The following is a 23,217-nucleotide window of genomic DNA, read 5'->3' as shown; positions in this document are numbered from 1 at the left end:
TTAAGTGTCTCATTGTCTATCTGTTTACCTGCGTCTTTGATACCAAGTAAACTAGACTACAGTCATGTTGGCACATTTCCACTTGCTGCCCAAGAGGTATTGAGATCAATGAACACTAACCCGAGGAGCATATTTTTACCAAATTAAAGAGCGACATGAAATATGTGTTCCAGGTTCCTGGTTTTAAGCTAAATATGCATCAGTTATCTCTGATCAGGGGAAACAGAGGGCTGGTAAGTACTTCCACCTTGTCTGTGTGTTCTAAGTTCCTTAAAAAACTTACTTGGAAATTAAGTTGTAATTTTAGCATTTGAGAGGAAACTTGATTTTAAAATAATAATTGACTGGTTTACATAACCCTTTATTTAACTTGCTTACATAATGTGTATAACACTTTGAAAGTAGTGGCATGTGTTTCCATTTCACTCTGAAAGAATATGAAAACAGCTATCTTGTGAAGAAAAGTACAAAAATTATACCACAAATTATGATCTTAAAGGAAGCCTTATGAAAAGAACTAATGTTTGTTAACTGAAGATGTCATGAAATTAAATTTGATGTGTTCCCTAATGACTAGTCATAGCTTTAAATTGAATAAGTAAGAATTCTGTGATTAATCCACTAGAGTTTTCTGTTTTAAAAGTTAGGCTTTTAACTGTTTTCAAAATTTCTATCCTATTGGAACATGATTTTTATAATTCCAAGATAGGCTGGGTGCAGTGGCTCTCACCTGTAATCCCAGCACTTTGGAAGGCCGAGGTGAGCGATCACAAGGCCAAGAGATCGAGACCATCCTGGCCAACATGATGAAACCCCGTCTCTACTAAAAATACAACCAGGCGTGGTGGCGGGCGCCTGTAATCTCAGCTACTCGGGAGGCTGAAGCAGGAGAATCGCTTGAACCCAGGAGGTGGAGGTTGCAGTGAGCCAAGATTGTGCCGCTGCACTCCAGCCTGATGATGGAGCAAGACTCTATCTCAAATAATAATTAATAATAATAATAATAATAATAATTCCAAGATAAAGCTGGAAGGTAATTGATTGCTGAAGGACTGTTCTCTGCCAATTAGCACTAACAAATTCCCTGCATTTTTGATGGGCTTCGGTGTGCAGATTGTGGTGCTAGGATGGGGTGGATCATGGGTAGAGAAGATGGAAGTCGAGGATGAAGATGAGCTTGTCCCCCACCTTCAAGGAGCACTCAATCTAGCTAGAGGCCAGTACTGGGTATGGTCAGTTTAAACTGTCTTCTTTATAGCTGCTAGTATAAAAAATACAACACTCAAGTACTTAGATATTTCATTTAAAATAACAAATTGCTTGGTATGTAATTACATAACTTTAGGGTTATGCTTTTAGTTTTTAAAACCATGAGTCCGGAGAAAATTCAAGGTAGGGGATTAATTTTTTATTATTGAATAGACAATGATAGGTTCTAATAATATAAAAATACAAGACTGGCAAGTTTTTTGTTTGTTTGTTTGTTTTGAGACCGTCTGGCTCTGTCGCCCAGGCTGGAGTGCAGTGGCGCGATCTCGGCTCACTGCAAGCTCCGCCTCCCGGGTTCACGCCATTCTCCTGCCTCAGCCTCCGGAGTAGCTGGGACTACAGGCAGCCGCCACCACGCTCTGCTAAGTTTTTTGTATTTTTAATAGAGATGGGGTTTCACTGTGTTAGCCAGGATGGTCTCGATCTCCTGACCTTGTGATCCGCCCACCTTGGCCTCCCAAAGTGCTGGGATTACAGGTGTGAGCCACTGCGCATGCAAGGCTGGCAAGTTTCTACAAGAGCTGTTGGCTTCTTCACTGTCATCCTGGAGGTTACATGGAATAGCTTATTTTTTGAAGCTAGTTACAATTACAATAATGGGTATCCGCTGGTAATTTTCTAAATTGTCCTTTAACTTTTTCAGTAACAAATACATACATTAGTGATACTAAAAATATTCATTTACTTGCTATGTCTCACTAAATGTTTTTTATGATTCTCTGGGCTTTGACAAATCAACAGAATTTGGGGTTTAGATATATTGTGCTATATTTGAAATGATTGAACTTCTTATTTTTCTTCCATAATATAAATTGTTTTGTAACATCAAATGGAGAAGAGACTAATATTGTGTTCTTTGTGCTAGGTACTGTGGTAGGTATTTTGCAGTTGTGGGTCCTGGTCTGTGTGGTTGCTAACCCTTCTGACCTACATAATTCTGGCAACATCTTTCGTATCCCCTCGTATCTATAGAGGCAAAATTTATTTCTATCACACTTTAAATATACCACATTGATTTCAATGTCTATGGCTTGATTTGGAAGTTAGGGGATTTAATTTCCTCTCCCTAGCTTAGTTACTTTATTTCCTGCCTACATAGTTGCTAAGGTCAAGTTTCTTTCCAGGCTTTGTTTTCCTTAGCATGTTTTTTTGGAGGCAGGGGAACAGTTGGTGATGTATCTGTGGTTTATTGCCCAGCAACATGAAAGGATGGGGATCGGGGAGAGTCCTCAAAGAGAAGCTCAGATCAGAGATACCTGACTGGAAGATTAAAGTAAGCAAAAGCAGTAGCCACATGAGACAAGGTTAATACATGGGCTTACAAAAATGTCCTAAACATTATTTGGTCTTTTGTATGATAAGAACTCTTTCTAGAATATAAGCATCATAAGAGTAGTTCTCTTGTCTGTTTTGTTCTCTGTGGCCCTGTCATCTGTGCCTGGCACAGTGTAGGTGCCTAATAATGATGTGTTGATTAATGGAACTATGAATGAATAAATAGCATATTTCAATGGTAGTTTCTGATCTTGTACTTTATTTATTTGACTGAAGTTTTTTGTTGCTATTCTAGTAAATGGTGAGGGAGAAGCTTGCTACTAAAGTGTGTAATTTCTATATGGTTATTTTAAAAATTATGTTGGAAACTTTTTTTCCTATAGAAAATTATCTCAAAGTATAAGGTAATGTATTTGTTGGTGGGGGAAGCATTTTATATCTCTGTAATACAGTGACACTTGTATCTTTGATCTTTACAGTGACACTTGTATCTTTGATCTTTATTACCCATCGTTCTTTTTTAGAAAAGTCACCTCATGCATGAAAAAAAAAAAAAAAAACTTTAAAAAAAATCTTTGTCGTCTTTACAGTAGAGAAGTTTTGTTCACATGTATTTGAAGAGTGCATGAAATAAGGTTTGTTTCCTTCTTTTATGCTTTTATAATGTGCCAAGATAGTGAGTGGTTCTTAATGAGTAGATTTATGTAATTTAGGTTAAGGCATGTACTTTTTTTCCCCCAAGGGTTTTAATATAATTGCAAAATTCCTCTTTAGAAAGATCATATCTAATTTACATTTTCTTTCTTCCAACCCCACTTCATTCTTGAATCTGATGGGTTAAAAAAAATTGATTTTTTTTTTTAATATTTCTAAGTTCGAACATCTTTTCAAATGTTTTACATGTGTTACTTGTTCATGTACTTCACCCATTTTTCTGTTGAAATTTTATCTTGCTAATATATAAATGCTCTTTGTAAAAGACAACTACCGTTTATAGTATTTGGTGAATTGTTTTCTTCTCTGTGCATTTTTGTAAGACACTTTAGAGACCAAAGGGTGTGAAGGCTCTGAATTTTTATTTATTTATTTATTTTTGCGATGGAGTTTCCTTCTTGTTGCCCAGGCTGGAGTGCATGGTGCAATCTTGGCTCACTGCAACCTGCACCTCCCAGGTTCAAGTGATTCTCCTGCTTCAGACTCACAAGTAGCTGCGATTGCGGGCTTCCACCACCAAGCCTGGCTAATTTTTGCATTTTTAATAGAGACAGGGTTTCACCATGTTGGCCAGGTTGGTCTCAAACTCCTGACCTCAGGTGATCCGTCTGCCCCAGCCTCCCAACGTGCTGGGATTATAGGCGTGAGCCACCATGCCTGGCCGCCTCTGGATTTTTTAAGGTAGACCTTTCTTTTTGTCTGTTGCTATTCCCAGTTGGAGAGTTGAGCAAATATTTCTATGTAAGGCTAATTAGTCTAAGTAATAGGTGTGTCATCGTCATAAAATTGTAGGTTTTCTTGTGTATCATAAAATTTTTCAAGAGATATTCCTCTGACTCTCCAAGACTGAAACCAGCATTGCAGCAGCAGTTCAGCAGCAATTTTAGAAGAGGAGGGGAAAATCCTGTGCCGACATATTTTTCTGACTGTTGCTGCTATCTTTGATCTTTTCAGGAACTTGTCATTTTAAATATAATTCACTGTTTTGACTGTGTTATGTATGATTTCATCCCCATGCACATTCACATGAAAAGTGAGTTGTCTAACCCTGGGCTATGTTTCCATTTATTTTCAGAGTATTCACATACTGGAGAGGACTGCTTCCTCTAGCACCGAGCCCTCTGTAAGTCGGCAATTGCTAGAACCGGAGCCAGTCCCCCTCTCCAAGGTCAGTGATGGAAAGCGGTGCTTTCTCTGCTGGCATGATGCCTGCTCTGGGGCCAGTTGAACTGTGAATAACTTTTATACCTGACTTTCCTAAAATAGCTGTGATGCCATTTGTAGGCAACTCTTTGCACTTTTTCTGCTTCCAGTGAGTAGAGTTTCTCTGCCCTTTGTAAGAGAGAACAGAGAAGGATTTGCATGATTACATACAAAGGTCCAAAATTCTCTTTAAGGGAAGAAGGAAAAAGAAGCTATTGCCTTCCCTGTTGGAGGTAAAAAAAATATTTCTATGCCCAGCTAATGGAAAATTTAAAAAACTGCATCCAGCAATAAAAATAATAACAGCTACCATTATTGCCCATGTACTGCATCACCAGACACTATGAGAAGTATTTAAATATATTATCCCATTTAATATAGTTCTTATAAGTAGCTCCACACAGTGTAGGTATTTATCACATTTTACAAATATGGAAACTGAGAGTTCATAACTTGCCCATAGTAAATAAATAAACTATCAAGGATTATAGCAGAGCAAGAATTCAAACTTAGATTTGTCCAACTCCACAACCAATGCTTGTCAGCTCTTCCCGAGCTGCAAGGTAGAACAGTACCTATGTGGAGGGGCTGTTGTATATTCTGGCTTCTAGGCTTCTTCTCACATCTGGTCTTCCTAGCAGTGAGCTCATGAGAGAACACTGCAGATTATTTATAAGACCTTTTCTGTATCATGGGAGCCAGTGTCCCCTCCCTTCAGCCTGCTCTTCCTCAGACTGGGGAAACATTAAATTCACATATGTCTAAAACGTAAAAATGATAGGGAAAAGTTGAAGAGATACCATCCTACTCCTGCCCATCCCTCCCTGAGATTTTCAATGGGCTTCTTCCTTTATTGAGAAATTCTGAAAATAGAATGCATACAGACTTTGAATTCCAGTATAAAAATAGCACTTTATACCCAAAGATGGTTAATTTCTAAATATGTAAAACCAATCATTACACCTTGCTTTTCTATATTAAACATAATCCTTTTAGAAAAGAACACTTTGCTACCCAACTGTTACGGAATATATACACTTGAACCTCTTTAAACTGTAAAGATATTACAAGCTATAAAGTTTATTCTGTCAGACAAGAATAGACTGCTAAACCGCAGAAAGCAGAGAGTTATTAAAGTATAAAACATAACTTAGAGATAAAAAGTGGTCTTGACTTCCATTTGAATAGCAAATAGAGACTGTATACCTGGTAAATATAATATAACTGGTAATCTCTTTGAAATAGCAATTCTCTCTTATAGTTAGCTAAAGGAAATAGAGAACAAATAAAAGGGCAATGGAAAAAGGTAGCTAAAATTTATTGAGCACCTACTTTGTGCCAGGCACTGGATTAGAACATGTATTATCTCACTTAGCCCCCAACTCGTTGAAGTGCATATCAATGTTGTTTTTACTTACTGATAATTATGGCATAATTTTTGAGGCACAAAGACTTGGTCAAACAGCAATTCTTCCTAGAAGGAGGTGGTTGTTAGCCCAGCTCACAGCAGCTGGGGCTTGGGTCCACTGGCTTGATATAAAGGGATCTGGGTAGGGTACATACAGCATCTACTTCCCATTACTTCTCCATGTTGTTGCCCATTTAGATCTTGCTGTAGGACTACTAAACCCTGGTTGTGTTTCTGTGTCAGTAGACACAACATCTCTTGGGGCCTCATGAAATCAGAGGGCCATATCTAACCCAGATACCATCGCATCTCACCATCTCTCAGCCCCTTTGAGAGATGGGTTTCCTGGGCACTGGTTAGTAGTGGAAGAATTTTTGTGGCCGGGCGCGGTGGCTCAAGCCTGTAATCCCAGCACTTTGGGAGGCCAAGACGGGCGGATCATGAGGTCAGGAGATCGAGACCATCCTGGCTAACACAGTGAAACCCCGTCTCTACTAAAAAATACAAAAAACTAGCCGGGCGAGGTGGCGGGCGCCTGTAGTCCCAGCTACTCGGGAGGCTGAGGCAGGAGAATGGCGTAAACCCGGGAGGCGGAGCTTGCAGTGAGCTGAGATCCGGCCACTGCACTCCAGCCTGGGCGACACAGCGAGACTCCGTCGCAAAAAAAAAAAAAAAAAAAAAAAAAGTAGTGGAAGAATTTTTTTTTTTGAAGTACACATTGTCCTGATCAGGATTTGTTCCAATCCTAAGCTTGATGCATTCACCTGCTAAAGCCTTTTCATGTACCCACACACACCAGCATACATCTGCACACGTGTGCACATACAGTTTACCTTCAGAAAGGAAATGTCTCTATTTTTTCCAAATGAAAAAACTTGGGCAATTATGGCATTACTGTCTGTTCTTATTTATTGTTATTAGGGTAAAAGTATTTTTAAAACTTATAATACCCATAATATGTATATATCTGACACGTCAAGTACTGACATGATCACATTATGGCTTTTAGCTCTGTTTCTGTTATAAGTAAACCCAGGAAAATTGGAGACTTTCAAGCAGAAAAAATATCAACTGAAATTACAAAAACAAATGCTTCAATTTTCAGAAAATAATTTTAGTTTTCTTAAGATAGTCCTAGTCTGCTAAGCATAGAGGGAGAAATTTTAACATAATGGAAAATAGAACATAGAAGGTTCTATTTTGTACTGAGATGAGTTGTTTCATTCTTATACACTTTATTTGTAACATTATCCACAGCATTTATAATTGAAATAGGGGGAACATTGTCTGCTCTGGTTTTATCTTTTGCCTCTGTCAGTTTGACAGCCTATTTAATTGTGAGAACTATAGTAGGACTCTTTTCTCTTTCTTTTACTGGACTTAGTAATATTGCATCAGACTGAATAAAATTATTTGCTCAAAGCTGTCACATCCATGTTTAAGAAATACATTTTAACTTTTTGCCTTTCTATCTTATCTCTTTTCTTCCCCCTTCTGAAGTTAAACTCCCAGAGAAGAAAAAAACACTGTGATAGAAATTAGTAGCCATACATAAGAATGATACATTGGACTTTGGGGACTCTGGGGGAAAGGGTGGGGGGTGGCGAGGGATAAAAGACGGACACATTGGGTACAGTGTATACTGCTTGGGTGATGGGTGCACCAGAATCTCAGAAATCACCACTAAAGAACTTATTCATGTAACCAAACACCACCTGCTCCCCCAAAACCCATTGAAATACAAAATAAAAATTTTTAAAAAGAAATTAGTAGTTAATAGCCATTACTACAATCTGAGTTTAGTCAGAAGAAAACTTGCAAAGCTCTGCACTTATTAAATGTTTCCATGTTTACAAGTTATACAGAATATTCTTCATCATCCACACACACACACACAGAGTCAATCAAAGATGAACACCAACTTCCAAATAAATCTAGCCAGAAATACAAATATTATTCTTCTAGAGATACTATCCATGGATGGAGCTACTGAAAATAGAAGTGCCACTAAATATGGTGGATATCTCTCTAAGAACAGAGAGAGAGCTCTAATGAATATATTTACACATAGATGGAGATTATTTTGTGGAATATAGTGGTCATCTACCTTTCTGTGTGAGTCAAAAGCCACAGGCATTAGACTTTTTATAAGAGCCTACTGGTTTCTCCTATTATTCTAAACATTATTCATAAACAGCGCTAACTTGTTGAATTGCATTTCAGTACTAAGAAATGCAACCCAGAGGCTCCCAGGGGCATGTATATCTTTGAAAGCACGAAGTTCTTTGGTGTGTCTTTGGTGAGCAGGTGTCTTATGTGCGCTTTGGAATGCACGCAAGCCTTCCCGAGAGCAACTGTGACCACAGCGCTGTTATCCCCCGTTAAAAGCAGGTTCCAAGCCACTTGAGACAACAGCAGCCTTTCCATTTCTACACAGAAAGCGAGGTCTGCGCACTAATTGAACATTTGTCATCAAAATAGTCTTATTTTGAAACTTTAAAATGCCTCTGTGCCCGGGATTCACTGTCTGGAAAAATGCATTTTAAACATTCTAAGTACAGGCAATCGAATTTCCATCCTACCCCAAACAGACAAGGTGGCTCCACTGAGTCTCTGATGGACCCCACTTACCTCTAGGTCTACCTGGGAAGCTCTTTTTAACTTCAGTTAAAAGTGCATAGCTGTGTTTGATGTTAGAATTTGCTCCAGAATGTTGTTCATATTTGTTTCTGGTGGGCCTAGTACTGCTTCAAAAGCAACTTCTACTTAAGAATCTGCTTTAAGTGTGTCATCAGGCACTGAGAAATGTGATTTGTTTCTCTTCTTTTCTCTCAGGAAGCTGACAGCTGGGAAATTATAGAAGGGCTGAAAATAGGCCAAACCAATGTCCAGAAACCAGACAAACATGAGGGCTTTATGCTGAAGAAAAGAAAATGGCCTTTAAAAGGCTGGCACAAGGTAACATTTTTATCATATTCAGGTTCAGATCGTCTTCATAAATAAAGAAGATCTTATTTGCTATCATGAGGTGGGAAACTAAGAATATGACTCTATGCGTAAAACTAGCTTTTTTTCCTTTTTTTTGAGACAGAGTCTTGCTCTGTTACCCAGGCTGGAGTGCAGTGGCATGATCTCAGCTCACTGCAGCTCCACCTCGCAGGTTCAAGTGATTCTTCCACTTCATCCTGCTGAGTAGCTGGGACTACAGGTGCACGCCTCCATGCCTGGCTAATTTTTTTATTTTTAGTAGAGACAGGGTTTTAGCTTATTGGCCAGGCTGGTCTTGAACTCCTGGCCCCAAGTGATCTGCCCACCTCAGCCTCCCAAAGTCCTGGGTTTACAGGTGTGAGCCACCACACCCAGCCATAAAACTAACTTTTAAGGCCTTATTTTAACCACATGGATTGTAGTCTATTATACTTAACAGAGACAGAGATCTGGAATATACATATGGAGGGAAAAAAATATGTGATATTTAAAATCCAGTTTGTATATATTGTTGTCTGATTTACTTTTTTTACTTAAATTAGTATAGATAAGTTCTCATTAAATACTCTTTGAAATATGAGGTATTTTAAATGCATGCATGTATCACTTTGGATGGATCTATATTATATATCCCACTGCTATCGAACTAATTCCCTCTTGCTGGATATGTAAGATATGCCTCATTTTTTACTATCGTGATGTGATGAATATCCTTCCACATGGACTTCTATTTAGTTCTTTGGGATAAATTCCTAGAATTATTGTTACCAGTACAAACTACAGCTGGAAAATCACGGATCCCAGAAGTTTGTTACTGCTCTTTAAAGTCTGCAGTTTATTCCTTTCCTTCCTCGCAATATCCTTATCCTATCTCTCAGTTTTAATGATGGAGAAAATATTTTTTACTGCATTTTACCATTACCCAAGTAGCAAGGATTCTGTCATACTAAGGAGGAGAAAGTTGCCAGATATTTTCAGTTTAAACTCTTTTTTTTTCTTTTTTTGAGACAGAATCTCACTCCGTCACCCAGGCTGGAGTGCAGTGGTGCAATCACAGCTCGTTGCAACCTCCACCTCTCGGGTTCAAGCGATTCTTCTGCCTCAGCCTCCCTCCCGAATAGCTGGGACTACAGGCGCACGCGACAATGCTTGGCTAATTTTTTTTTTTCCTGTGGTATTTTTAGTAGAGGTGGGATTTCACCATATTGACCAGGCTGGTCTCAAACTCCTGACCTCATGATCTGCCTGCCTCAGCCTCCCAAAGTGCTGGGATTAACAGGCGTGAGCCACCGCGTCAGTTTAAACTCTTTAGTGGGCCACCCAGTATCCTCTTTGAAATCAGTGGAAGAATAAATCTATACACTTGGCACATCTGCACGTGGATTTCATCTCAGGGCAGATAAATTTATTGGCCCAAATGGCCAGTGGTGGTTGCCCATTGGCTTAATGCAGGGAGGTTGTGTATGTTAACTTCCTTGAGGAAACATTTTACGTGTTTTAAGGGAAAGACTTAAAAACGAACACATGGGAAATGTTGCCCCGGTCCCCTGTCTGTGAAAGTGCCTTCTTCCTTGTCAGAAACTATCTTTCCTGAACCCGTAGTATTATCATAGGGCCAAGGACTTGTCCTCACTGTTGTTCTTCCTGAGATTTTCGCCAACTGGCCATCCTCCTTCCTAAGTTCTCCGTTGCCTTTCATTCTGACCTTACCCCTTTGTGTTTCCCCAAATTGATGGCCTTGCTAATTCCTTTCCTTATGATACGCTATAAGTGATCTCTGCTGAAATTCTTTGATAGACAGACATGGAAACACAGGAAAAAGCGGTCAAAGAAACAAATTTTGTATGAATTGCTAGCTTTAATTTAGCACTTTCAGTCCATGTTTCAGCAAAACCGGCTGTGATTTGGCAGCAACTTTCTAGACCGTGCCTTTGAACATTTTGCTACATAAATAACAGGAGGGCCTGCTTTGCAGTGTTGTCTTTTCTCCTGATCTCTGCAACCACCATGTGTTTATTCAGATGTCAGCCCATTTGATTGACCAAGTTAAGGGCGACTGATTTTAATCAAGTGTTTTTCAACTGTAGAGACTTTTTTCCGGTGCTTACTTGTTGTCCTGCAGAACCTGAAACAAAGGGGTTACGGTGACCTTCTGTGAGTCCTATGCAGAACTCACAGGGATGCTCTGTGTAGAACTCATAGAAGGCCACTCACTGTACTCACAGAAGCAGATCCCGGGTCCTGACTACCTGCCGTCTCAGCAGCTAAGAGGTTCCAAATCACATACAAACTTTCCAGCAGAGTAATTTTCCAGGAGCAGAAAGATTCCTTGCATCTGTAGAACTAGAGGGCACAGGACCCATTCTTTGACCGGGCCCTGGGAACTGTTTGTTCTCTTGTGAATTGCCCATGGAAGAAAAATCAACAGCTGAGAGTTCCTGAGTGTTTGTAGAGCAAAAATGGGCAAATCCAATCAGACTGGACTAGGATTATCTTGGAGGAGACAAAAATTGCCAAAAACCTCTCTTTTTTTACCCTTAATGTAGTTCAGAAATTATTTTCAACCTCTTTGATTAATGGTAGAATGCAAACATTTGCTATGTAGAGATGCAAGCATATTGCTAAGCCCACTTAAATTTTCCAGATAATTCATTATTCATAGATTCAGTCCATTGGCTTCTGTAATGGACATGAACATTTTCAGGAATTATCTGTGGTATCCAGGGAAAATTCAGGAGTACGTTCACGGTGAAAAATTCCCTGTAGACCTGTATAGAGCTCCTTATATAGTCACTGTGATCATTTCTCACTTTGAAAAACCTCCCAATGTGGTTCATTCAGAGGATTGTAGCTTCAGGTCCTCAGATTCCTTCACTGTTAAGAAAAATCATGGTGAAAAGAGTCCATCCCCATTGGATTATGTATAAAAGAATCTTGATGGTTAACAGTATGGAACTAGAGCTCTTATCTCCTTGCCATTTAATGTGACTGACTGTGGCCAAATGCACTGAATCCAGATACATTAAAATGATCAAACATATTGATTAATAAATGCCAAGCAACATTAGACCCACATTTGTGAATGTTTTATATAATTCAAAATATAGACAGTAACTGGGGGTGTTTGGTTCTTGCAGCGTTTTTTTGTCCTGGATAATGGAATGTTAAAGTATTCAAAGGCACCACTTGATGTAAGTAGCACACAGGACATGTTTCAAAGATTGATTTTGAATTCTGCTTGAAGTGACTAAACACTGTAATTGTACAAGCCTTGTGCCATAGTTACCAGCTTTGTGCATGTCTGGGCCTGTAAGATTTCACAAGCTCCCAAACCTCCTTGTTCTAAAGTGTTTCAACCTAGTGCATGAAGATTTAACTATTTTGATATGTGTTATTAAAAACAGAAGCTTAAACCTTAAAAGTGACGCATGAGTAAAATCACCTTCTGTCACTTGGAGAGAAAACCCAAATGGGCTTTTTTCCTGCATCTCCCAATAAACTCTGCTTTATGTGTGCTGCTTTGTTCTTGTCAATGTCCTTTTAAAAACTATCTTACAAATCTTATTTCTACATCATACGTCTTTTTATCTTGGAGATCCCAATTCACAAAAATTATTCCAAATTGTTTTTATTTAGTATACAAAGGAGTAGTTTGCATGTAACACTGGAAAATTCCTTCCTTCATCATTGTGGTGTAGGGGAAGTAACAGAAGTCTCAGGTTTCAGTTTTGTCCCCATCTCTGCCATTGAATCAGCTATGTCCTTGATCAGAGGAGCAGCCAGAAGGAAGAGCCGACTGCTCCCTGTTTTCTGGTCCCAGCTGCCCCATTCTGCCTCAGCAGCTGTCTGCCAGCTGATTACTCAGGGATGTTCTGTGTTATAGGTCAAAGATTGACCGCAGTTATTTTAGGACCACTAAAGATGGGAGAATATAAGCTGTGCAATCTAGAATTATGAAGAATTAGCATTACATTCTATGCCAAGACAGGAATAAGATGAATAGTCTTATTTATAAAAATTGGTGTGAAGTCATTTCAACATCAACTATCCTAGAACCTAATCCATAGAACCTTAACTATTTTCTGTTTGTTAAGGAGTTATATGTAGTATTCCACTTCCCATAGATAAGTTAAAGATTACCTTGAGTTCACTTAAATCCAGTACAGAAACATCAAATCATATATCCTTTCAGCCTATTTACTAGTCTTTTGATTTCAGATTCAAAAAGGAAAGGTCCACGGGAGCATAGATGTCGGACTGTCAGTCATGTCAATTAAAAAGAAAGCTCGAAGAATAGACCTTGACACAGAAGAGCACATCTATCATTTGAAGGTGAAATCACTTTTCAACAGTTTCTCTGCCATTATCAGGGGAAACCATTTGCTACACCAGTGGTAGACAGGAGAGTGATTTTACAATTACTTTCTCCACTTGTTCATTGTTTTAGGTGAAATCCCAGGACTGGTTTGATGCATGGGTATCCAAACTGCGACATCATCGGTTGTATCGTCAGAATGAAATTGTGAGATCACCAAGAGATGCTAGTTTTCACATATTTCCTTCAACTTCCACAGCTGAATCCTCACCAGCTGCTAATGTTTCTGTAGTGGATGGAAAGGTATGATTTTGTTCTATAAAAACCGGCCTGAAAATTGCTTAGAAAATTATGCAAATTTTGGCCAGGCACGGTGGCTCACGCCTGTAATCCCAGCACTTTGGGAGGCCAAGGCGGGGGGGATCACCTGATGGCCAGGAGTTCGAGACCAGCCTGGGCAACATGGTGAAAACCCCATCTCTACTAAAAACACAAAAATTAGTCAGATGTGATGGTGCACACCTGTAATCCCAACTACTCGGGAGGCTGAGGCACAAAAATTGCTTGAACCTGGGAGGCGGAGGTTGCAGTGAGCCACGATTGTGCCACTACTGAACAGCCTGGGCAATAGAGCAAGACTGCGTCTTAAAAAAAATAAATAAAATTTTAAAAAAAGAAAATTATGCAAATGCATAACTGAGTCTCATTTGGGAAAACCAGAAAGAGGAGGTTTGCTTTGTAAACTAACACTCAGAAGACAGCAGTGACATTTGGCATGAAAGTTAATTGCAAGTGTAAATTAGGCAGAAATGTGGATCACCAAGAGAATTAGCAGTTATTTTTCCATTTTATGAATGGACTACCTTCTGACTTTATGTGGCTTTGTAGGAATACTAGGAAGTAAGTTAACATTTATTTAATCAACATTCAGAAATCAGATGTCTTCCTGGATGGTAATAAGAAGATCTCAAAATCTTGAAAATGAAACTTGCTTTGTATCTTGACCTATAATACATACATGAGAAGCTATGAAATTTCCCCATGAAGTTATTGCATGTGAGCTCAAGAATGTGACAGTAGTATAAGTAGTAGCCTATTTAAGTGATCAGGCACTGTGTTAAGCATTTGGCACTCATTCCTCTCTAATCTTTCAAATAACCAAAGTTTAGAGACAGGAAAAAATTTGTCCAGAAGTGACATAGCCATTAAACAGCTGAGCCAGGATCCAAGTCCATGTCTGTTTCCAAAATCAGTGCCCTTTCTATTTTGACCAGGTGCCAGACTAATGGGAGGCTGACCTTGTTCTCTGGGCTGAAATAAGAGTTCACTTCTGTGTTGATGAAAAGCAAGAGATGTTGTTTGTTAAAAAAAAATCAAGGTTAAGTCAACAGACATGAAAACAGCTGTTTCTGCCTTTGATTCAATGATTAAGTTTCCTGAAACCTAGCCCTACTGCACTGTGCAGGGGTGCGCCAGCTTTACACTCAGCACCTGAAATTGAGGGCAGAGAGGGTGAGGAAGCTGGCTGCCACAGTACGTTGTGTTCAAGAATATTCCAGTGAAGACTCTGCTTTTCTTTATTTGCTTACACAGGAATGTATGTCATACATAGGTCCAAGTGTCCTTTGCAAACCACTGGAAAACCTCCTAGAGTAATTGCAGTACTAACCAAATCAGATTAAATGAAACATTACTATATTCAGTTTTTGTTATTTTAATGGCAATTTTCATTAGATCCTATTAACTATGTTAAAATTATCTCAAACCTTACATTATTTATTTATTTTTTCTGTTTTTTATTTGTATTTATTTATTTATTTATTTATTTATTTATTTATTTGAGACACAGTCTCACTCTGTCACCCAGGCTGGAGTGCAGTGGTGTGCTTTTGGCTCACTGCAGCCTCCTCAACCTCCTCCTCCTGAGTTCAGTTGATTAACCTGCCTCAGCCTTCTGAGTAAGCTGGGATTACAGGCACCTACCACCACACCCAGCTCATTTTTAGTAGAGACAGGGTTTCACCATGTTGGCCATGCTGGTCTCAAACTCCTGACCTCAAGTGATCTGCCCACCTCGGCCTCCCAAAGTGCTGGGATTACAGACCAGATTACACACCTAGCCTTAAACCTCACATTATTCCATTCTGGTTGCAGCCTTGCCAAGGACTGTTTAATTATCTTTTTTCTAGGAATAGGGTTTTGGATTAACCCTAATACCAACCAGTTCAGAAATAAGAAAGGGAGCGAACCATCTGGTCAGGGCATCAGGAAGGTTGGGAACTTACAGATGCCCAAGATAGTGCCGAGTTTCTTTGGCCTCCTGTGTTCTCACCAGAGGGCAGACTGAATCCTAGATTTAGTCCACATTAAATGAGAAATGTATTCCAAATAGATCTTTAAAAAATATACATTTTTTATTCTTTGGTTCATCCAGCTTTTGCCTACATCATTGGCACAGAGTATTGATGAAAATATATTATTTTTATCTCCTATGTATTAAATTTATTAAAATATTTATTAAATTTATTGATGAAAATATGTTATTTTCGTCCCTTATTTATTAAATAACTTGGGTGATATCTGAGAATGGAAGACTAAAATCAAATCCTCCCCACTGTTTGACTTGAAATAAGAAACTTCTTCAGCTCTGGTTTTCAAAACAGATCTATTACTCTGGTTAATGACATACCTCTAAGATCTACTCAGTGAAAGATTTCCATTACATTTATCAAAATGCAATAAAGAGTAAAAAGAGCTTTTTATCACTTTGCCTGCCTTCTACATATCAAATTATGAGACTCCTGAATGTTAATTGGTTTGTGCCCCTCTGTGGGGAATAAATAAGCCTGGGTTTGCTAAGAATGTGCGTCATTCAGTTTGTAATGATTTAGAAGAGACACAATTCAGTTGTAGTTGAATATTAAAGTCAACTATAAAGTTTTAAAATTATTTCAGTTTTTTAAGAAATGTTTCTTCTTTTTTCACTGTTTCCTGCAGTCACGTTAGTATCTCTATACTTAATACAATTTTCACTTATTTCACATAAAATCTTTTTAATGAAAAGTCTATAGATAATAACTTTAATGGAAAGCTATGGATAATAACTTGCCAAGACTGTCTTTTTATAAATAATTTTCAATATGAATTCAAGGCATTGCAAGGTTGCTTACTGGTGGATAATGTATTTAGGAATCACATGTGGTTGAGGAGACCTTGAGTGGTCATAAGGGTGCAGAAACCTTTTGGAAAGGAAAGACTTAAATCATGAGTTGAGAGTACTGCCGTAAGGACACTGCAAATACAACTTACTGAGTGATTAAAAATTACTGGGAATTTGAGTTGGCAGGTCCTTGTGACTATGAGATACAACACACTTAAATGTTGTCCTTCACTGAATGATGGAGATGGCAACTTAACGAGAGGTTGTTGTTTAGGAATGTCGCCCTCACTAAGCACAAACCACATTAAGCCAAGAAGCTTCTTCCATGTTTTGAGGGTGCATTTTCTTCCTTTCTTTGTTAATACGGCTTGAGGATACTTGTATTTTTTTAATCATTGAAATGTACTGTTTCATAACCATACTTTGTTTGCCGTAGATGCAACCAAACAGCTTTCCATGGCAGTCCCCTTTACCATGCAGCAATAGCCTCCCTGCAACCTGCACGACTGGCCAGAGTAAAGTGGCAGCCTGGTTACAGGACTCGGAAGAGATGGACAGGTGTGCGGAAGGTTAGTTCTTTCTCTGTGTGGCCTGAGAGTAAGCCAAAACCAAACAAGAAACAAAACCTAACGAGGTGAATTATGAGTGCTACATCTTTGACCCTGATTGTCTTGATCGCCTTGACATTTCCTTGCTCTTACGTTTTCTCCTCCTTGTTCTTATCTTTATGCACCAGCTCCTTCTCTCTGCCATGACTCGGGCTTCTTACCTGCCAGTTCTCCTGCACCCTCACAGCAGTTGAATGTGGTTCTTGCCTTCCCCCTGACTTCTACCCACTTCAGCCTTCTCTCCTTGTCTCTTCACCAGTTCCTTCTGGCTTCTTTAGCTCTGGAACCTGGGGCAGTCACACAGAAGAGCAACCCCCGAGGAGAGCCTATGTTGCCCACGGCCCCAGAATCACTGCTCTGTCTTCCTCACTAGGTCACTTCCACAGCTGCCTTCTCTGCTGCTCTGTCTTGTGCATGGAGCAGGTGTATGTCAACTCGGCAATAAATGGCAAAGTTGTGAAATGCTGCATCTTATATCCACAGTTACCTTTTAGTGTGCTCCACTATGGATCAGTGATTCAATATTCTGAGCCAATACCTGATTCCCTCACGCTGCCATCTCTGAGCCTCTTCATCTCTTCTTACCTTTACCTCCCTCGTAATTAGCCAGAGCACAATGGTTCAAACTTGATGTACAGACCATTTCCATTCTATGAGAGTTTTCATTTGACCTTCAAAACTGAGAAAAACAAGGGCAATGCAGAGAGTGTTTAATAAGTCTCAATTAGTTTATTTTTTTAGATGATCCTAAGATGATATTGGGCCTGTTTTTTTCCAGATTATTTTTCCTTATAAAATTATAATAAAAGCAGATATTAGGTCACTTTTTTGTGTTCTCACTTAAAAAAATTAAAATTTGGTAATCTATGTTAGTGCTCCAACCAAAAGAATTTTTTCTTATTCTACTAGCATGTGGACTCAAAGTATGCAGCATTTTTTGTCATTTTTATCAGCTTTCTGAGATACCCACATCGCAGACTTTATGTGAAAGTATGATTTCCTCTCTTTCTTATTGTAAATAATAGAAGTGACAAAGAATGATGTAGCATGGTCCATATGAAGGCTGTAGCAGGGTGATGAGACACACACAATAAGTATTCCTTACAGACCATTTCTGGCTTTCATAGAACTTTCTCATCTATCATCTCAGTAAGCAGGTAGGAGAGCTAAATACTACTATCACCACTGACAGATAAGGAAACTACAACTGAAAAATCTAAATTGATGTCTCCTTACCCTTAATTTGGGTCCTTGGCCTTAAATTGAACTGTTCACAAACTTCTGTTTTCATTCTGTTAGAAAAAAGGTGGATATAATTTTGATGGTTTTCAGCCCCAATTCCAGATTTCTGTGCTTATATAGCACCATTTATATAGAATAATCACAATTATTAGAGATTATGAATGTAATATTTGCTAGATAGAAAGCTCGAAATGAAAATTTTAGTAACTGACCACAAAAATAAGAAAAGTAACTCAATTTTTTTTTTTTTTTTTTTTTTTTTTTTTTTTTTTGAGACGGAGTCTTGCTCTGTTGCATAGGCTGGAGTGCAATGGTGCTATCTTGGCTCACTGCAACCTCCGCCTCCCTGGTTCAAGAGATTCTTCTGCCTCAGCCTTCCGAGTAGCTGGAATTACAGGGACCCACCATCATGTCTGGCTAATTTTCGTGGAGACAGGGTTTCACCGTGTTGGCCAGGTTGGTCTTGAACTCCTGACCTCAGGTTATCCGCCCGCCTCTGCCTCCCAAAGTACTGGGATTACAGGCGTGAGCCACTGCACCCAGCCCAATATTCTTGACCGTGTTTAATTTCACATATTAAAGGTCAGTTTTTTTTTTAAGAGTGATATTTTATTATATAGATTTTTGAATATTCTCTTGTTCTAAATGCACCAAAAAATGTAAAAGAAAACTAAAAGTCATTTCTTCATTCTAAATGTTAATTCAGACAGAATTAGTTGATGTCCAGGTGATGATGATGTTCCTGGACCATCAAATGCACTTTGAAAATCTGATTTCGTTAATATAATGTCTCTAAGAAATGTTAAAGTCATTCATTTCAACATTGTTAGTGAGCTAAATTAAAGAAAATATGTTTAACTGATTCTGTATTCCATCCTAGTGTTCTGAACTTGATTGTAACGCTACCCAAATTCCAGGTAACCACCTTCTAAAGCTCCTAACAATGAAACCACAGGACTGCTGAAGTTCACTTGAGTGTGCTTCCCATGTGGCAAAGGCTATCAGAGCAGAAAAGGGATCACATACAGTGTGACTGAGAGTTTCAAGGTTTCTGCACTAATAGCTGTTAACTTACAAGAGTGAGCTTTGAAATACAATCAATGGTTTTTGGTTCTATACCAGCAAAGGGTGTTTTGTTCCACCTGCCAGTATCTTCGTCATATAAACATGGATCTGCCTACTCATATTTGCCATAATTTGCATTGACCCTTTTTTTTTTTTTTTTACCATCACCACTGGTCCCTAACCAATTTTAACATATTTTTATTTATGATTTCTTATTAGATCTCGCACATTGCCAGTCAAACCTTGTGGAACTTAGCAAACTCCTGCAAAATTTGGAAATACTTCAGAGAACTCAGTCAGCACCTAACTTTACTGACATGCAGGTAAACATATTCCTGCTGCTGGTAAAAGGACTTAGGATATAATTTATAATCTTTATTGGGTTGTTCTATGAATATATAAGGTAATATTTAAAGATAGATAATTACAGTACAGACATTTGTTTATATTCTAGAGTTATTTTTAATATTTTTGAATCTCGGTGTCAGTATGTTAATTAAGATGATTATTTTAAAATGTTTTACATTTAAATACACACTAGCCAGAATAAATAAATTCAGTATCTGAATTATTCTTCCGTGTTTGTGTTCTATTAGAAATGGTAGCTTTGAAGATATGCTTTAGATACTCTCAGAATTATTACTATCTTTTCATATAGAAAACAAAGCTAGAGATTTCTAATCCTGTATTCATTTTGTTTATCAGAAAAATATATTTTATAATGAAGTTCTTATCTCTGCTTTTATAATGCCCACTATGCATCTGATACACCTTTCTCTCCTGGCTGGTTTGCTTATAGGCTCTAACAGTGATCCTTTACTAACTTGCTGTGTTCTTGTCTATAGCTGTATCATCTGTGTGAACTTAATAATACTTTGTTGCTTTTAACTATTTGTGTAATGTAGGCTAACTGTGTAGATATTTCAAAGAAAGACAAGCGGGTCACAAGGCGATGGAGAACAAAAAGTGTCAGCAAAGATACAAAAATACAACTGCAGGTACAGATTTTACTTTTCCTTCATTCATGTTTCTACATACTTTTAAAGTACTAGTCTTTATACATCAGTTAATGCACGTTAGATTGAAAGGGTAACTTAACTGCTTTAAAGCCAGCGCTTTTCAAACTCTCACATTGTCTAAAACAGTGGGAAATCTCTGTATTTTTCTCACTCTGGCATAAGTGAGAATAATTTAAAAGAAAGGTTGAAATTATACAATACGTGTTCAAAATGGCGTTTTATTCTCAATTATAGCCTTTGAACCATTAAAATATATTTTAACAAAAAGTTACCTTAAAAATCTAGATTAAAAATCTAGTGGGTTATAATGAACACTCATTTAAAAATATTAGATATTAAAAGAGGCTTTTATGTGTCAGCCTGGTCCAAATTTTTTCTATCAAGAAAAGGGGTAGGAGGTTCAATAGATTAGAAATCAACAAACCCAGATTCTAGTTAAATCACTGTGATTTTCTGGCAGTATAATTTCGTAAATTTCTGTTAAATTTCCTGAGCTTCCATTTGCTCCTGAGTAAAGTGATAAGAGTTTATTTAATAAGCTCTGAATTCTCTTTCAACTCTAAAATTCTATGATCCTTCAAAAATAGATATTATTTGGCTTTCAACAATCACCTTAAAATCTGAACTAAATTCTTAAGAGCTTGTAATAAATGTACTTGAAATTTATTTGAAATAAATTATGTATTTGAAATGACTGATGTTTTTAAAGTAAGATCCTTTCATATTACTGTGTTTCAGTGATTCAAAATATGGTAGATTATGTCGTAAACCATATTACTTTCAGATTTTTAAACTAGAATTTCCATTATTCTCATCCTGAATGCATATTATATGTGGCCCTTGTCCTGCACAGTCAAGATTAGACTTTATGATTTGGCTTTTTAAAATTATTATACAAATAAATTTATATTCTAATACAAAGGTAGAAAGAAGTAATTTTCAGAATTCTTCAGTCCCTTCTGAATAATTAACAAAATAATTCTTCTCTAATTTTGACTTCATTAATAACATTCTTTGTATTACAATTCTGACTGTGTAAATAACAAACTGTTGCTTTGCTTGCTAATCTGATATATTTGAAAATAAATTTTCATAAGCACTAATACCTATGTTTTTTTTATTTAGAATGTCTACATTCAATGAACACAACTTTTTGTGTTCATTTGCTCAGTACGTTTCCATGTGTTTTCCCCTCTGTTTATAAAATTAATACTTTAGGGAGAGATGTGCCAAGTGATTTCACAAGAAAATTACTTAAAATTGCTTTTGGCAGTTTTATTGGCTTTGGACTTGTGAGTGTCTAGTTTTGTTTGTTTTAAGCATGGTGTCTGAATCAAAGCCAAGAAAAAGACTCATTTTTATAAGTAAAAGAATCATTCCTCTAAATAAAATAATTGAAGAAGGCCTGTATCACAAGAAAGAACACATACATTTGTTAATAGATATTGTTTTAATCTTGTGTCTATAGTGTATGCTATTGACCACATTCTTGTTCAGAGCTGTTGTCCTGGACAGGTTGGTTCCCAGTGAGTTGTAGTGCAATGTCCCAGCTACCTTGCTGCATCTAGGAGCTCCATTGGAGACCCCAAATCACTACTTTTTTTTCTTTTTCTGAAGGACACAGAATGCAACTGGAACTATACCACCTATCCTCTCAGCCTGTGGTTTTACATAGACAGAAAAGTTATGAAGATTTTTTTGAGTCATCAGGAGAAAATGTCCAAAAAGCTAGAAAATACTCATTCATACTCCCGCCACATCTTTGGGTGGTTCATTTGTTGTTAAATTTTTATTTATGACATTTCATTTTGTTTGTGACTTTGCTAAGGGTAATAAAATGGCCTTTGTAATTCTAGTTTAGTTATTTTTGAGGGAAATTGAAATCATCTAATCCCTTAAAGACACTCAAAGACAACTGCCTTTTCGAAGTGGGAGATTTAGTTCCAATTCCAAGAAGAAACAAATAAACTTAGGAATGGCAGTAAGCTGTTAATCATTCCCAGAGAAACTCCACTTCCACCTGGACTAAAACAAAAGGTATTTTAAGGGGAACACAGCAGAACTTTGTCCTATCTGTGGACCTTTTCTGCTTGCCCAAACCAACAGGTCTTGCAGGAGCCTCAGGATACTCGTTCTCTACTACTTGGAAGTTCCTCCAAGATCCTTCAAAATTCACACTTGGCTAGGGAATCATAAGTTCATCTAGGATGAGTATGCCAACATGAAAATCTTTACTACTCAGTATTTTGCCTAGAGAGAGGCATAGCATCTAATGTTACTCTAGTGGATTAAAGATACCCACCACTTTCTCCTACCTTATACCCAGCTTTTTCCCCTCCTGTTTTAAATGTTTTGATGATGAGAATTCTATCTAATGAGTCCAAGCATTTGTTTTGAGTCAATGATCATCTCACCGCTCGAACCACTTTCGTGATGTTGCAGCCAATATGAGAGGCTCTCAAGCGGTGAGAGTTCATTTTCCGTCCCCTGTCTTCTTTGTAACTAAGTACAACAGCCATTGTGAGGGTGCCCAGACCGTCCAGTGGTGGTGGTTGTGGTATTGTTGCTGCTGTTGTTGTTATCGATGTTGTGTTACTGAACTTTGTATTCAGTATTCCATAGTAGTTGTCATTTTGAAAAAACTATAAAATAGATCATTAAAAAAATTGACCGCAAGAAAGTTAAAATGAAAAACATGTTATACTGGATGTTTGATTGCTTGTTCTTGCATAGGTTAGATTGTGCTATTGATTTAAATGAGAAGGTTAAATTCTAGACCAGTATGGCCTTGTTTCTACTGGAAGCTATTGGGTAGTTGGCCTCAGAAATTCCTATTATGTAACTCATGAAGCCAGCATTTGTCCTAGAAGGTTCTGTGGAGACTACCTTTTAGAAAATGGATTTCTTCTTGCCTCCTTAACTTCGAACTTTCTGGTTCGAATAAAAATCTC

The 23,217-nt window shown here is 37.9% G+C and overlaps 1 protein-coding gene across 4 annotated transcripts in view; it reads left to right on the top strand.

Annotated features, from left to right (window-relative positions):
- OSBPL6 (oxysterol binding protein like 6) overlaps nucleotides 1-23,217 on the top strand; it is a 201,845-nt gene that overhangs the window by 124,962 nt on the left and 53,666 nt on the right. For all 4 annotated transcript variants that reach the window (XM_010382503.2, XM_010382491.2, XM_030917077.1 and 1 more), the window contains exons 4-10: nucleotides 4,334-4,426; nucleotides 8,705-8,827; nucleotides 11,995-12,048; nucleotides 13,076-13,189; nucleotides 13,305-13,475; nucleotides 16,769-16,901; nucleotides 19,467-19,570. In XM_010382503.2, coding sequence (XP_010380805.2) covers nucleotides 4,334-4,426; nucleotides 8,705-8,827; nucleotides 11,995-12,048; nucleotides 13,076-13,189; nucleotides 13,305-13,475; nucleotides 16,769-16,901; nucleotides 19,467-19,570 — 792 coding nt within the window. The remainder of the gene's footprint in view (nucleotides 1-4,333; nucleotides 4,427-8,704; nucleotides 8,828-11,994; nucleotides 12,049-13,075; nucleotides 13,190-13,304; nucleotides 13,476-16,768; nucleotides 16,902-19,466; nucleotides 19,571-23,217) is intronic.

Source organism: Rhinopithecus roxellana, chromosome 14 (genome assembly GCF_007565055.1).
Source record: "Rhinopithecus roxellana isolate Shanxi Qingling chromosome 14, ASM756505v1, whole genome shotgun sequence".
Classification (NCBI taxonomy): domain Eukaryota; kingdom Metazoa; phylum Chordata; class Mammalia; order Primates; family Cercopithecidae; genus Rhinopithecus; species Rhinopithecus roxellana.
This window is presented reverse-complemented; position numbering and strand designations above follow the sequence as displayed.